Source organism: Recurvomyces mirabilis (genome assembly GCF_035927965.1).
Source record: "Recurvomyces mirabilis strain CCFEE 5264 chromosome Unknown scaffold_19, whole genome shotgun sequence".
Classification (NCBI taxonomy): domain Eukaryota; kingdom Fungi; phylum Ascomycota; class Dothideomycetes; order Mycosphaerellales; family Teratosphaeriaceae; genus Recurvomyces; species Recurvomyces mirabilis.
Window position 1 is genome coordinate 82989 of NW_027041953.1, and position 14097 is coordinate 97085.

At 53.6% G+C, this 14097-nt stretch overlaps 6 protein-coding genes and 1 non-coding gene across 7 annotated transcripts; 3 read left to right on the forward strand and 4 right to left on the reverse strand.

The window, feature by feature from the left end:
- Window positions 1-1086: 1086 nt before the first annotated feature.
- Window positions 1087-1662, forward strand: LTS14_007059 (uncharacterized protein; the record flags this gene model as incomplete). The annotated part of the gene is made up of 1 exon (XM_064839752.1): window positions 1087-1662. One exon carries the CDS (start codon window positions 1087-1089, stop codon window positions 1660-1662), a length of 576 nt encoding a protein of 191 aa, XP_064692511.1.
- Window positions 1663-2075: 413 nt separating this feature from the next.
- On the reverse strand, window positions 2076-2915 carry LTS14_007060 (uncharacterized protein; the record flags this gene model as incomplete). The annotated part of the gene is made up of 1 exon (XM_064839753.1): window positions 2076-2915. The coding sequence occupies one exon, from the start codon at window positions 2913-2915 to the stop codon at window positions 2076-2078; it is 840 nt and encodes a 279-aa protein (XP_064692512.1).
- A 518-nt stretch (window positions 2916-3433) lies between these two features.
- On the forward strand, window positions 3434-5603 carry ATG20 (Sorting nexin, cytoplasm-to-vacuole targeting pathway/endosomal sorting; the record flags this gene model as incomplete). Its single annotated transcript, XM_064839754.1, has 3 exons — window positions 3434-3515; window positions 3580-5375; window positions 5496-5603. 3 exons carry the CDS (start codon window positions 3434-3436, stop codon window positions 5601-5603), a joined length of 1986 nt encoding a protein of 661 aa, XP_064692513.1.
- Window positions 5604-6454: 851 nt separating this feature from the next.
- Window positions 6455-6550, reverse strand: LTS14_007062. The gene has a single exon. It is a non-coding gene; the product is annotated as a tRNA-Met (tRNA).
- A 1891-nt stretch (window positions 6551-8441) lies between these two features.
- LTS14_007063 (uncharacterized protein) lies at window positions 8442-9009 on the reverse strand (the record flags this gene model as incomplete). The annotated part of the gene is made up of 2 exons (XM_064839755.1): window positions 8442-8470; window positions 8523-9009. The coding sequence occupies 2 exons, from the start codon at window positions 9007-9009 to the stop codon at window positions 8442-8444; spliced, it is 516 nt and encodes a 171-aa protein (XP_064692514.1).
- Window positions 9010-9479: 470 nt separating this feature from the next.
- LTS14_007064 (uncharacterized protein) lies at window positions 9480-11035 on the reverse strand (the record flags this gene model as incomplete). Its single annotated transcript, XM_064839756.1, has 3 exons — window positions 9480-10046; window positions 10095-10769; window positions 10823-11035. 3 exons carry the CDS (start codon window positions 11033-11035, stop codon window positions 9480-9482), a joined length of 1455 nt encoding a protein of 484 aa, XP_064692515.1.
- Window positions 11036-11350: 315 nt separating this feature from the next.
- Window positions 11351-12841, forward strand: LTS14_007065 (uncharacterized protein; the record flags this gene model as incomplete). The annotated part of the gene is made up of 3 exons (XM_064839757.1): window positions 11351-11458; window positions 11514-11721; window positions 11781-12841. 3 exons carry the CDS (start codon window positions 11351-11353, stop codon window positions 12839-12841), a joined length of 1377 nt encoding a protein of 458 aa, XP_064692516.1.
- Between the last annotated feature and the right edge of the window lie 1256 nt (window positions 12842-14097).

Sequence of the window (14097 nt, forward strand, 5' to 3'; positions counted from 1 at the left end):
CCCAAGGCATGAAATATTGGCGTCGGCTGCTTGCGAGGAGGACCACCAAGCGGAGACAAAGGTGGCCGGCATGTACAGAGTAGTCGCTATCCAGCCAGCATCGATTAATCCTCCAGAAGCCGCGTCCGATGACCGAACGCGCACTCTCCAACACTTTTCTTCTTGTTTCGACTAGCAGGCGTTCGAGCGACTACACACCAGCGAGCACATGCGGGTCAGTATGCATGCATGGTTGGCCTACTGCATACATTCCAGCAACACACAACAGACTTGCGCCATGGACTGTTTTCATCTGTTATTGACCTTTTCCTTTGTTCAGCGATCACAAATTTCAGCGATTCAAGCGGCTCGCGCTCTCTCTCCAGCATGGAATTTTCGGAGGCGAGCAAAGGCTCGAAAGATACCACGGTTTGGCCTTTTTGGACTAGCGGGGTGGGAAGGAAGGGAGGGAATATGTACTGGCATTATCAGGGATGGTATTTGAGTCGGCCCGGGTACAGGTGTCAACAGGGTGAAGTGAGGAGAGATGGATGGATGGATGGACGGATGGTGTAGGCCTAAGAGTGTCTTATGTAGGGAGATCCTTTCGTGGAGGGGCGGGTGTAGGTGTAGGCACTGGGTTGTGGATGGCATGGGATGGGGTGGCTGATCTGGCCTGGCCTGGCCTAGCTGGCATAAATTTTATTATAATTAGTGTTGTAGTGCATACAATAGACCCTTTTTTCTGTGTCTTCATCTACTCTGTCTGTCAACAGGTGATACGATGGCTCTGTACATGCTTCGCCGTCACCTGAGAGAAATCAATCAAGGCCGCTTTGGAGGTGAGGTGAGGTGATGTTCAAAAGCTCGTGGTCGGCCAAGCGGATGACGATCGACCGAAGCTCTCCCTCGCGCCGGCAATAACCAGTAGGACTACTAGAACGGAAGCAAGCTGCGTGCTCTCCAAAGCTGACCTCAGGCCATCCTACATCGACCTTGCCACGCCGTGACAAACATCTTACGACTCCAGGGTCAGCTTTAAAAAACAACATCTCAGTCTAGAATACTAAACCCAACGACTCATCAATCAGGAAAACCCAAGCAAAAATGTCCCAATCCCCCGCCCTGACCATCCTCCTGGACATCCTGACGGAATACAAAGACCGCATAGCCATCGACGGCTCCTCACGCATCCTGGTCACCGACGCCACCGTCGCCCAAAAGCTGGCCGAACAACATAAGGATATCTCCACACCATATGGACCGACTTTCACCGTCGCCAGCGCCGCCGGTGGTGCAGGTGAGGGTACCAAGACCGAGGATCTAGGCCAGAACATCACTGTCGAAGCTATGGACTCTCTCATGCCAAAGATGGACTACTTTACCCATGCCATCACGGACGTGAGTCTCGCGGACGGCAAGACGGTGATGGAAATCATGAAGTGGGCGAAATACGCCCTCAAACCCAAGGGGATCGCGGTGGTGGTGGCGTTGAAGCGGACGGAGGCGGGGGAGTTCAAGGAGAGGATGCTGGCGCAGAGTAAGCAAAGAATCGCTGATCTTGGTGATATCTTTGAATTCGCTGGATTTGAGACGGGAAAGGTGAGGAGGTTGGAGAGGGGGAGTGGGGAGGCGGAGGCGGAGGTGGTGTTGGGGATGAAGTGGGATCAGTTGACTGCTTAATGACCTTGTCCTTTGACGGTGATGATGATGACGATGATCAAGTTGGTGTGATGTAGGGTTATGTACTGCGCTAATCTACTGCTTGGATGTGCGTCGACTCCTAATATATTCGTTCCCAGGACCGTGGCTCATACCTTACGCTCCCTTGTCTTCCTCCATGATAGTGTCTTCACTCAGCCGGCTCGGAGATCTGCGTAGGCAGAGGTGGTGTTGAGGATGAAATAGGATTAGTTGAGTGCTTTAAGTGCTTTAGAAGAACTTAAAATGATGAAGGTGAAGATAGTGATGTGGGCGCAGTATAGAAGTTATGTAGTGCGCTAGTCTACTACATAGGTATGCGTCAACTCCCAATCTATTCCCAGGACTGCCTTTGATAGCTCACGCTCCTTTGTCGGCCTCCGTGAGAGTCTTCTTCACTCAGCCGGCTGGGAGATCTGCGCATACAACTGACCATAAGTTGTCGTTTTGGGCAGAAGACGCACGAGCACTTCGCCGTCCGGTCCGAGATGATGACTTGATGCCTTCACCTCGCCACCATCCGCTTCTCCTTCACGCACAAAGACAGGATGCCGGTACAGCAGAACCTCATCCCCATCCGCTCCCTCCTCAGAAACCGAATCAGCGTCAGCCAACCACGAGCAAACAGCCTGATTCTCCATTTCGCCACCATATTTCGGTCGCGGAGGCGGATACTGCAGTCCCCTGACCGCGCTATTGAGCCAGATCTGCAGCGAGGCGTCATTGACATGATTCCCGTGGTGAAGATCTGCTCCGAGGAACATGGCCGTGGCATAGCGAGCTTGGTGTTCCAGGCCGAGGATGCGAAGACTCCGGATCATGCGGTTGATGCGGAGTTGATTGTGGTTGTATGAGGAGAACCAGGTCTGTCGTGCCTTTTGTAAGAAGTCTCGTTGTGGTATTATGTCGAGGTGGTTGTGATCACTATTGTCTGTAGTCACTGTGAAACCCCAGAAATCCATGATACGGACGAAGGAACGATGGAGATTGTCGCGAAGGGCTTTGCGTTCTCGGAAGGCATCCATGATTGGTTTTGTCAGAGTAGTCGCTGCAGAATTGAAACCAGAGGGCTCTGGGGTTGGGAAGAGGTGTTGGATGAAGTCGTGTTTGCGTTCGAGTTTCGTGTCGCTGTATTTGAGGACGTGCTCGAGAGTTGTGTTGCGATCATCTCCATCATAGGGAGCCTGGATGTCTGGGTCATAGAAGGCGATGATGGGATGGGGTTGGGCCGCCATGTTGACCCGATGCAGTTGTCTTCTCACTCCCGATGCTGTGAGGTGGGAGAGCAGAGTTATACGGGAAGACGATGTAAGGCTATGGCGGAAGGTGGCGTGTTTGGGAGGGAAGAGCATGTGCCGGGAAGGCTTGAACGACTTTCACTGTTGGAACAGCATGCTCACCTACCAGCTTTCAGTGCAACAGAGGCAGTAGTATAGTCGAAGTCTATCGAGTGCCTTCTGGTATACTACCTTAAGTAATGCTTGCGATGCACATGGGGTTGAACCGACGTCGATGTGTATAGATGTCCTTGAATATATCACGCGAGGAGAGCGTTCGAGTTCTCGGCTTCCGTCACTGCGCAGCGGGAGCAGCCGCCACGCTTCTGGTGTGATCATGGGCGTGGATGGTTGGAGCTACAGTGAAGTTCGAGCTCCATCATCCTAGGCTACATCGTGGTTGACAGTACGGATCCTCTCTGGCATATTGAGCATACTCTCACACACTCCACTGCTCGGGCCTTATCGCCGCAACGATGTGGGACGACGAAGACAACAACCCTTACGGCTCCTTCCACCGCCGCGATTCGGAGACATCGGACATTCAGCCGCCAGATGGTAGGTGAAGCTGTTATATCTCATACTGCATGGATAGTCCCCAATACTAACACAGCTGAGATAGACTTGCATCGACCCGACACACCACCCTCTGGTCGCTCATCACCCGAACAAGCCAACTTCAGCTCCCGCCCTGGCGACCTCAGTGACGAGGACTTTGACCATGACAAGCCGCGCGGACCGATCGTGCAGCCGAGGGAGGGTGGTTACGACAGCAAGATTGAGCAGATCTTATATGAGAACCCGACGCTGGAGATCCACATCGTATATGCAGGTAAGAACACTGAAGGTGGGGGCGGCTACATCACCTACACAATCCGTACTGGCGAGGTGGAGGTGAGGAGGCGGTACAGCGAGTTTGCTTCATTAAGACAGGCATTGTTGAGTTTGCATCCTACTTTGATCATCCCGCCCATACCCGAGAAGCACAGTATAGCCGACTATGCTGCCAAGCCGACAAAGGCAAAGGAGGATCTCGGCATTATCGAGCTTCGTCAGCGAATGCTAGCGACCTTCCTTAACAGATGCAGGAGGATGAAGGCGGTGAGAGAGGATGGAGTATGGTGGCGATTTCTAGACCCGAATGTGAGCTGGAATGAGGTGCTGCATTCCCATCCTGCTGCCTCTGTACCCAAGAACAACCTCAAGGCACCACCACTAGATCCTGCGAACCCTACACCAGGTCACCAATGGCTACCCATACCTTCTCAGAATGCGAAGCTTCGATCGTCATCCACTTCTTCCTCCGGCACACCATCCTCGCCACCACCACAATCCGTCCTGCCATCTGCCGCCGCACACACACAACCACAAATCCAATACGCTCGTTTCCCTCCAACCTCACAAGATCTCAGCGAAGCCGACCTCGACCCTTACTTCTCCTCCTTCGAACAAAGCAGCAAAGAGCTCGAAACCCTACTAAACGGCAGCATGGAGAAAGTCAACCAGAAACTTCTCCGCCACATGTACAGCCTCGGCGACGACCTCATGGACCTTGGCGCCCGCTACAACGCCTTCTCCCTGAGCGAACAATCGCAGTCCGTCGCGCAAGCCATCGAGAAGACCGGCCAAGCCTGCGACTTCACCTATATCCAATCCCGCGACCTCAGCTCAAGCCTCAGCTCCGGCTTTGCAGAACCCATGCGGGAAAATGCGCAGTTCGCCCGTGTAGTCCGCGATGTCTTGAGATACAGAGTCCTGAAACGAGTCCAGGAGGAAATGACGCGCGATGAGCTGGAGAAGAAACGCGCGAGTTTGGAGCAGCTGGAGAGGAGCGAGGTGGAGGCGAAGCGGATAGAGCAGTACATGAGTTCGTCGGGAATGTATAACCAGCAATCTTCTGCCGGCGCGCCACCGCGACGCAGCGCGAGTAGTGGTAGTAATCGTGAGCGGCCGCCACAGCGACAACAACAACAACAACAATACACCGCGCGAGAACAGCAGCAGCAGCAGCAGGGGAGCGCGGACAACGCATCCGTAGACTCAGACTTCCCGCCGGGTATACAGCATGATCAGGTGCCCTCGGCGCAACAAGGAGGCCAGCAACAAGACAACTACGCAGGCTACACCACCCCGCCTAACTCCCCTCCCGGCGCGAACAACGGCGGCAAACGTGCTTCAGGCATCGGCACGAAACTCTTCGGTCGCATCTCCGGCCTCACGCACGCGATCCAGGGAGTCGCGGACCAGGATCCGGAGCGTGCACGTCGCGATACGATGGGGAAGACTAAGGAGAGTGTGGGGCAGTTGGAGCAGGCGCTTGAGGTGGCGAGGCGGGATGTAAGGGATGCTAGTGGGGGGGTGTTGGAGGATTTGCGCCGGTTTCAGGGGATGAAGGAGGGGGATTTGAGGGGGTATATGGTATGTTGTCTGATCCTTTTTCTTTACCATTTGCTCATGTGCTATGTGTGTGTGGTAGTGGAGAAGGTGTGGTGTGTGTGTGTGTGTGCGCTGCCATTGCTGACTTTGTGTGTGACGTAGTTGAGTTTCGCAAAATGCCATGTTGAGTGGTCGAGGCGGAGTCTGGAGGAGTGGCAGAAGGCTAAGGGGGAGATTGGGAAGATTGAGCTCGCGCCTCCGGCTGAATGAATAAAGGTGCTGCGCGTGAGTGGTAATGATGGGGTCTACATTATGTTGCATTGCGTGACATTACATAGCACAGCATACGAGCGTGTGTATAACCGTAGCAGCGACGTTAAATGGTCGTAAACATGTTCCATCCCATGTCCCATTTCCTAGCACTGCCAATCCCTGACTTCCGGAAATCCCTGACATACGAAATGTTCAGGAGGGATCGAAAGTCAGGCTTTCACAAGGTGCAAAACTTTTGATGGTGCTGAGAGTGATCCAATGGCTTGTAGAGATCCTTTACTCACGAGAGCAAAAGCGTGGAGCTCACTGCTCTTGATCTTGGAGCGAATAGATTGTTGTGCCGGTGGCCAAACACCATCCACTGATTTCATGACTTCGAACCAACACCAGCATATACGCTCCGAAGGCAAAAAAGAAGGACGGGGCAAAAAGAGGAATTCTCCTTCTCCTTTCTTGCCGGCTTTGACGGTCTCTGTGGCGGTTTACAGTAGGCTCACGACTTCCACGTGAATTGGATTCTTTTCGGATGATGTTGTGGTGTGGTGTGGTGTGGCGTGCTGGAGGGAAGACCCGTGTACTGTAATCTCGCCAGCCTGGTGTCTTGATGCTCGGTTGGGGAAGATCTTTTGCTTGATCTCGCTGGCTTCTGAGTCGTGTGCAATTCGGTTTTTGGCGTCTTGTGTCGTGTGCTGCTCGGTCGGGGAAGAGCTTTTGCTTGCTCTCGCTGGTTTCTGAGTCGTGTGCAATTCGTTTTCGGTGTGCTGGAGGAGCCCGTGTACTGTAATTTCGCCAGCCTGGATATATCTGTCGATGGTCGATGGGTTACCAGCCTCCGTTGTAGAGGGGATGGAGCCTACGGAGAGTCGAACTCCGGTCGCCAGCGATTCAGGCCTCCCGATGGGAAGAAGAATGAGGCTGGAATCCTACCACTGGACCATAGGCTCTGTGTTTTTGGCATGGCTAGTGCTGATTATTGTATGCAGAAAGTCAATTGATTCGACATATACCTTTCATTAGCTGCCGGAGCTTTGCCGAGGAGTAGCTGTGGTGTGGAGAGTATGGAGAGTGTGGTGAGGGTGAAGTAACGCTGGAGGAGTGGCGGGCCCAGTAGCACATTGTGGCGGAACGGCATCTGATACTTAGCTAAGAAGTGATGGATTACTCTAGACAGGCAACGACTTACTGGCTACTAGTATAGAAGCACAGCATCATGCAGGACTATACATAACCTCTCCATGAGCCGCCCTCCCTCCCAAACCATGACCAACATGATTTGGGCTTGAGGGGGTCTGCGTGCAACAAGGCGACATTCACAGCCTTCTTCACACATCCCAGGGCGCCAATATTGAGTCCAGGGCTTGCGGAGGACTACAATGGCTTTTTGACAGTACTGTCTGCGTGAGAAGAGATCAGTGTATCCATACCCAGGGACGACCGGCAACTGCCAATATCCTTCGAGCCGTCACGATGCACAAGCCCATCCAAGCCCTCAGGATGCGAGGCACTATGGTATTCTTCGTTCAATGCTCGTGGTCATCATACCGAGCCAAGGAGATTTACTAAGGGATCGAGCTTTCGTGTGCTTACTTTGTGCTCAAAATTTCGGCTGCTTTGACTGATCATCGGCGTTCTTGGGTAATCTTCGAGTGTGGAAAAACCATGACGCAAGGCTGATATTGCGTTCGAGCAAAGATACCCCAAAGTAATTCCATGCCAGGTCTAAAGTGAGGAAATGACTGTTCATCTTGAGCGAAGAGAAGCGAATGCATGGCCAGATTGACCTTCGCTCAGGTGTGCGGATGGACCATGATGGGATGGCAGCTTCTAGCCCTGACTGAGATCTACTAACTTCAGCAGCTCTAGGGTTACAGTCGAACCACGTTGCGTTTCCCTCACAGTGAATGTGTGTGTATGTGTGCAGCTGAAGTCGGGAGTGGGTCCGCGGCAATCGAAGCACCGTCCTGACTCGCAAAAGCAGCTTCCCAAACAGGTCAATGCGATCGGATCGATCGAGATAGACTCCGAGCTTGTGCTGCCCAAGGATCCCAGAATCAAGTTTACCATGCAACCTCGTGGTGAAGGACACGATTGTATGGATTCGCGCGGAGCTCATGTGCTGCGCCACGATGTAGGCAACGTCAGTCGTGTAGATCGCCCATGACGTCGACGTACATGTCCTCCATAGGCAGTAGAGCATAAAGAGCTCGGGAGGTTTTGCGAGACATGGTTGACAGTTGAAGTAGATAACAATAGTCACCTCTGCAAACCATCCTCAACATAATCCAGATATCGAATCAACATGCCTATCGGACAACAGGAGTCAGGTGCTGAGGGAGCCGCGAAGGGCGTTACATCTACCGTATGCTGTAGCAATCCATCTAAAGCGCCCATAGCTGACTCGGACACAGCTTGGTAACCTTGCTGGCGGCGTAACTCGCACTGCAGGGGGAGTCGTAGGCGCAGCAGGTCGTGGTCTAGGTGACACAATCAACTCAACCACGTGAGGAACCAACCACATGGTCCTACTCTAATTCATGACTGACATTCATGTAGTGGGACTACACAGGCCGGCAACGGAATCAAGGGTGTGACTGATGGCGTTGAGGACGGAGGTAACAGCCTTGGGAAAGGCGCTGAAAATGCCGGGCAGATGAAGAAGTAACGGCTGATCGTCTATGGGCGGAAGAATTGTCGTGATGGACATTGATACCCTTGCGTGATGATAAAAAAATGCAGAAAGTTGTACATTTCCCATAAATTACAGATCTTGTATCTTCGCAAATCGTTCTCTCATCTTTCCCGAATATGACCAGATGAAGTTGTAGCAGCAGCGGCCTACAAGCCAGAATCAATCTGTGGCACTACTGCGAGAGAGGTTAGTAATCTTCAAACAATCCGAGAAGCTGTGATTCTTACCATGCTGGCCAGTCCACGAGGACCAATCTCTGCAAGTCTCCGCCATAACATATGGCAACTCCATCTCATTCTTGATATCTGCCGGCCTCTCGAGGATATTGATATTCATCCCCTCGCTGATATGCCAGGCAACGTGACAGTGGAAAGCCCAAACGCCCGGGTTGTTGAGCTCGATCTGCACTACGAGGTAGCCTTGGGGTCGGACGATTTGAGTGTCGCGCCGCTGAGGGTTATCAGGGTTGATGATGGTTTTGCCATCCCAGCTACCCACGCCTTCGGCTAGGACCTGCATGTTGTGCCCGTGAATGTGCATCGGGTGTGATGCGGGGAAACCGACGGAGGTTAAGACCAAGCGGAGGACCGTGCTGTTGCCCATATCGAACACACGCTCGGACGGGGCATAACTGGATGTGCCCAGCTTCGCCTCGTACAAAGTAGGGTCGTTGTAGTCGGCCAAATATGTCTCATTACTCTGGTCATCATTCATGTACTTATAGCTAATCGCTATAGCTAACTACTTCGCTAACTACTTCGACATAGGCTAATTAACTAAGGCGCTAAGGTAAAGGCAAGGGCTACTAACGTTATTAAGGCGTCAAGGCAAAGGTAGAGATAATATATAGCTAAGGAAGGTAAAGGCAACCTCGGAAAACGCCTTCCTTCCTTATAGACCAGTCTAATACTACTACCCTCTAGCCTATAGTAACAAATTGCAAGCAAAGACTGGAGATTTTACTCTCACAGTAAGTATGACAGAACGCAGGACAGGGCTGGAGATTTTACTCTCGCAGCGGGTAGGGTAAGGAAGGAACTGGAGATTTTACTCTCGCAGTGGGTATGATGTGGAAGGGACTGGAAATTTTACTCTCGCAGTGGGTATGATGTGGAAGGGACTAGAGATTTTACTCTCACAGCAGTAGAAGTGGTTGAGGAATGGAGGTAGGCGGAGAAGGGCACTCAATCGTCCAAGCAGCCAACATCACCATCCTCGTCGTCATCGATCGAGTGCGTCGCGAGCCCCATTTGTGGTGCCTGCGCAACGACAGCCGTATCTTCCGACTCCATAGCGGCCGATGCTGCTGCAGCCACCTCTGGTTGTGCCACTGCACTGGCCTGCTCGCCCTCAGCATCCATCATCTCCGAACGGGTTTGTGATCCTGGCACCGCTGGAGCCTGATGCGCGTCGGCCTGCTGAGTACCGGTAGCGGCTTGGACGGCGTCGACTTCCATTGTCTCCGCTGAGATTCGCGCCGCTGGGACCGCTGAAGTCTCAGTCGCAGTCTCAGGCTTCGTCGCAGTGTCGTTACGAGCCCTCTTCTGTTGCAGCTGCTGCGACAGTTCCACTGTCCGCATCGCATCTGCGGCGGAGAATGCTGGCCGAGAAGGATGTCCAGCAGACGAGCCAGGAGTGCGGGCAGGCTGGCGGCGGGCAGGTCGTGCAGGAGCTGCTTGTTGTGCCGCCGGAGCAGCGGAAGATCCAAACTGGTACATGCCAGCCGGGCGAGGACCGAAGCCGGGATTTTGCTGCAACAATGTTAGGACGGTTTATGCGGGGGCATTGAATTCACTTACTGCACCTTGCGCGTGCGATGGAATAGAGACTTGCACGCCAGAGCCGAAGGTGTGCACCAGTTCACCAGTTGCATAATGCACAGTGCTTGAGCTCATCGGACCCCACGTCGCAGGATCCATCGATGCTGCACCATATTGAGACGGCGAGGGCGAGGGAAACGCAGGACGCGGGAACGAAGAAGGCGCAGTTCCGAGGGGCTGATGCCCATAGTGCGCAGGCGGCAGGAACGCGGAACCCACGTCAAGCGAAGGCTGCTCAAGCTTGCGCTTCTTCTCATTTTCGTGGCCGTGAAATTGAAGCGACTTTTGCAGTCGGCTGTTGGTCACCGGGGCCTTCACATATGCCCGTGGTGCAAGGCGGACACCATCCGGGAACATATCTCCCTTCTTCGAAAGGGCTTCCACAGTCTCGCCCTCCCAACCAGGCTTGACCATTCCAGCTGGCATTGCTGGCACCCAAGTCGACTCACGGCCTTGCTTGCGGACCTTGTTCGGGACGGTGGCGCCAGTCGAGTGTTTCGGGAGCCGGTGAAGCGGGGCGGCCGTCATCATCACCTCCCAAGCTGCGTCGTTGTAGCTCTTGGGCACGAGTCTGCATGGGCCAGCGTTGGCCCCGGCGAAATGGCGACACTCGGAACAAGGATTGTCGTCGCCGGGGTGGGAGAGCTTGTCGCACTGTGCAGCATTAGCGACCAACGCCACCCATCATCCGGCGACACCAGACTTACTGCACGAAGCTTCGACAGGCAGGAATTGCAGGCGACACGGTCGTCCTGTGGAACCATGTAGCCATTCTCGCCAGTGCCCTCGAGTTCCTTTCGTAGCTGCTCGGGGTGCCTTCGCACGCAAGCCGCTCCGTGTGGACAATTGCCCCGAGGCCAATCATGGCAAAGTGCCACTTGTGCATCTTTGCTCGACGTGTTGAATGTCATTTCAGTCATGTTTGCGATTCTTGATCAGCGTTGTAGGTATGTGTTGTGTGGTTCTGCTTCGTGGTGAGTACGCTTTCTACATGGTCGACAAAGCTACCACAGAAACACGCTAAACCAATCATCGCTTTGTGTCATGCCAATCACCAATCAGGGAGCCTGCAGTATACCCTAATGCATCTTCTCTCAGCTGCGTCCGAAGCTCGGACCATATTGGGAGATTGCTCTTACAACAACGACGCACGATGCATCGAAGATCATTCCAAGTCTAAAACGAAATAGCAAACAACGCCACCCTCACTCTATCGCATCGCATCGCATATGACCATGTCGTCTCCATACTCCAACGATCGCAGTAAAACCTGCAAACATGAAACGTCTCGCAGATCTTGTCTCGCGTGTGCTGCTCACAACACGCGGCTCGACTTCATCGAGGTGCGCACTATACCCAACTCATTCGGTCCAATTCCAAGGAGCTCACGTTCATTAGGCTGTCACCGAAAGGGACAAACGTAGTGGGCTCGTCCAGGGCTACGAAGGTCAATTAAAGGACCCGGAGCTGCCATTGAAGGAGAGGAAGAAGTTCGAGGAGAGGCTCGAAAAGGCTCGGAAAGAGCATGTGGCGTGGAGCGACCGCCACGACGGCCTGGAAGTCGATGTCGTCGCCGCCGATAAATTGGTGCAAGCCATATGCGATGGTAAGACGCCTGCTTCTATTTCATGCTTTCCCGTGCATATGAGGACTAATCTGTTACAGAGAATGCACCAGAGGACCTCGCCGAAGCTTTCGAGGCCAGAGCTATCGAGCGTGTAGAGGAGCTCAGGAATATCTGGTCTCTCGTCAATCCCACCGGTGAGAAGGAGGAAGAGAGCGAGCCCTATGAGTTCGTATCGGCCGATCCCGCTCTCAAGCTCGATTTTAATCAGCTGGATCGCTCTTCCATCCCAGCGACCGTAGACACGCTGGTCACGGATGGCCCCGGCTTCGAGATGTTTCTTCGCCTGGGGAGGAAGAATAAGCGTCTTCCATCGAAGACAGTCGGCGATCACGACGGCCCAGCAATCATGAGCTATGGTGCCGCGTACGATATGTTTGGCGCGTTGCCGGGACTTGATGCGTTCTGGGTAGACAAAGACAAGCTTGAGGATGCCCGACTCGCACTCCTGGAGGCGGGTGAGGATGAGGGTGAGGATGAGGTCGCGGAAGACATGGCGCATTCCGACGTACTAGTACCTGCGCCGCAGACTGAGCTCGAATTCAGGCAGTTGGACGAGGTGCATGTGCCTACAGTCTCTCGCCTGGAAGAGGAACAACAACGGGCGTTGTTCGCTGCCGACAAGTATATGCAATACTTGAGTGTGCTCGCCCGCCAATATCATAATCTGTGGTTGGCGCAGCAGGAGGCGGAGGAACTGGAGGTAGCGAAGGCGATTTTTGGGCCGAAGAAGGTCGAAGGCAGTGCAGACGCAGAGCCTGCTGCTATCGAGGCTCCAACCAAGGCCGCCGCAGTGAGAGGATCCTGGCCCCCAGTCGAAGGTCTAGATTTTGCTGGCTTCACGAACTGGGTTGTCGCTTGCAAGGAGCTTGACCCGGCCTTCAACGCCACTTTGAAGACCTGGGACGCTCAACGTAAAGCCCGCAACCTGCGAACGAAGGAGCTCCTCGAGCAATGGAAGCAGCCAAAGGATTTCGACAGTGGTAATGCCCGCCATCCCAGCATGAAGGACTTCTACAACGGCCGCGTGCTCGGCACTGTTGATCTCGAGGCTCTGGGGCTGAAGAAGAAACCCAAGCAGAAGCAGCCCGCTGGACGCTGAATCGACCCACTGCAGAGTGAAATCTGCCGTCCTTCAACCACACACACACTCACTGCAGAGTAAAATCTGTTGTACCCTTCACATACTCACTGCAGAGTCAAATCTGTAGTCCCTTTCACAACACATACTCACTGCAGAGTTAAATCTGTAGTCCCTCTCACAACACATACATACTGCAGAGTAAACTCTGCAGTCCTTTCTATAGCACCTGATTCTCCCAGAGTAGAATCTGAGGTCGGCTCCTTTACCCAATCTTGCTTCATCTGTTCCTCGTGAGTTTGCTTCTGCTTGTGGGTAGAGACACGATTGCAGGTCGTTGGTACATAGCTAGTTAAAGAGTCCTTTCTATCCTATCGCAACATGAACCTCCGTTTCGATCCTCCGATGCCGCTACCGATGCCACTTGACTGCACATACTAGATCCTGAACGTTCCTGCAGTATTTGCCGTGACTCTACATTACGTCGTGATGGAAGAGCAGAGCTGCTCTCATCTGCGTTGTCCTAGGTTGCCTCTTGGGCACTCGAGCACAAAGATCTAGTGTTGTTGAGCGCAACTCATGTTCTCGAGTGATCGTGCGTACATCTTGTGTTGCATTGTACCAGACTCTTGCGGCGATGGCTTGACTTGCATCGTACCAGACCCTTGCAGCGATGTCGTTCGGCCTCTCGTGGGAGCAACGGGTCAAGTTATACGTGCTACTTCACCGTAGTGGTAGAGGGTGCTGTACAGGTAGTGCGCTCCTGGCATGGTCGGGACGGCTCCGAGCAGCTTAAGAAGTCGTGCACCAGTACTCTGATCGCGTCTGCACGATCAATCGAATGCTGTGGCGATTCCTTAGCTCGTGGCAGGGAAGACAGCGAAGAGGCCGGCCGCGGGCATAGTACCGTCGTGCCGTCCTCACAGCGAGATGTTGTCTTCTGCTGGGCAATAAGTGTGGCGAACCTGGAAGTCGTAACATCGGATACAGAAAAGGGTCGGCCGCAGGCATAGTACCATCGTGCCGTCCTCACAGCGAGATGTTGTCTTCTGCTGGGCAATAAGTGTGGCGAACCTGGAAGTCGTAACATCGGATACAGAAAAGGGTCGGCCGCAGGCATAGTACCGTCGTGCCGTCCTTACAGCGAGATGTTGTCTTCTGCTGGGCAATGAGTGTAGCGAACGGTCGCGACAATGGACACAGAAAAGGGTCGGCCGCAGGCATAGTACCGTCGTGCCGTCCTTACAGCGAGATGTTGTCTTCTGCTGGGCAATGAG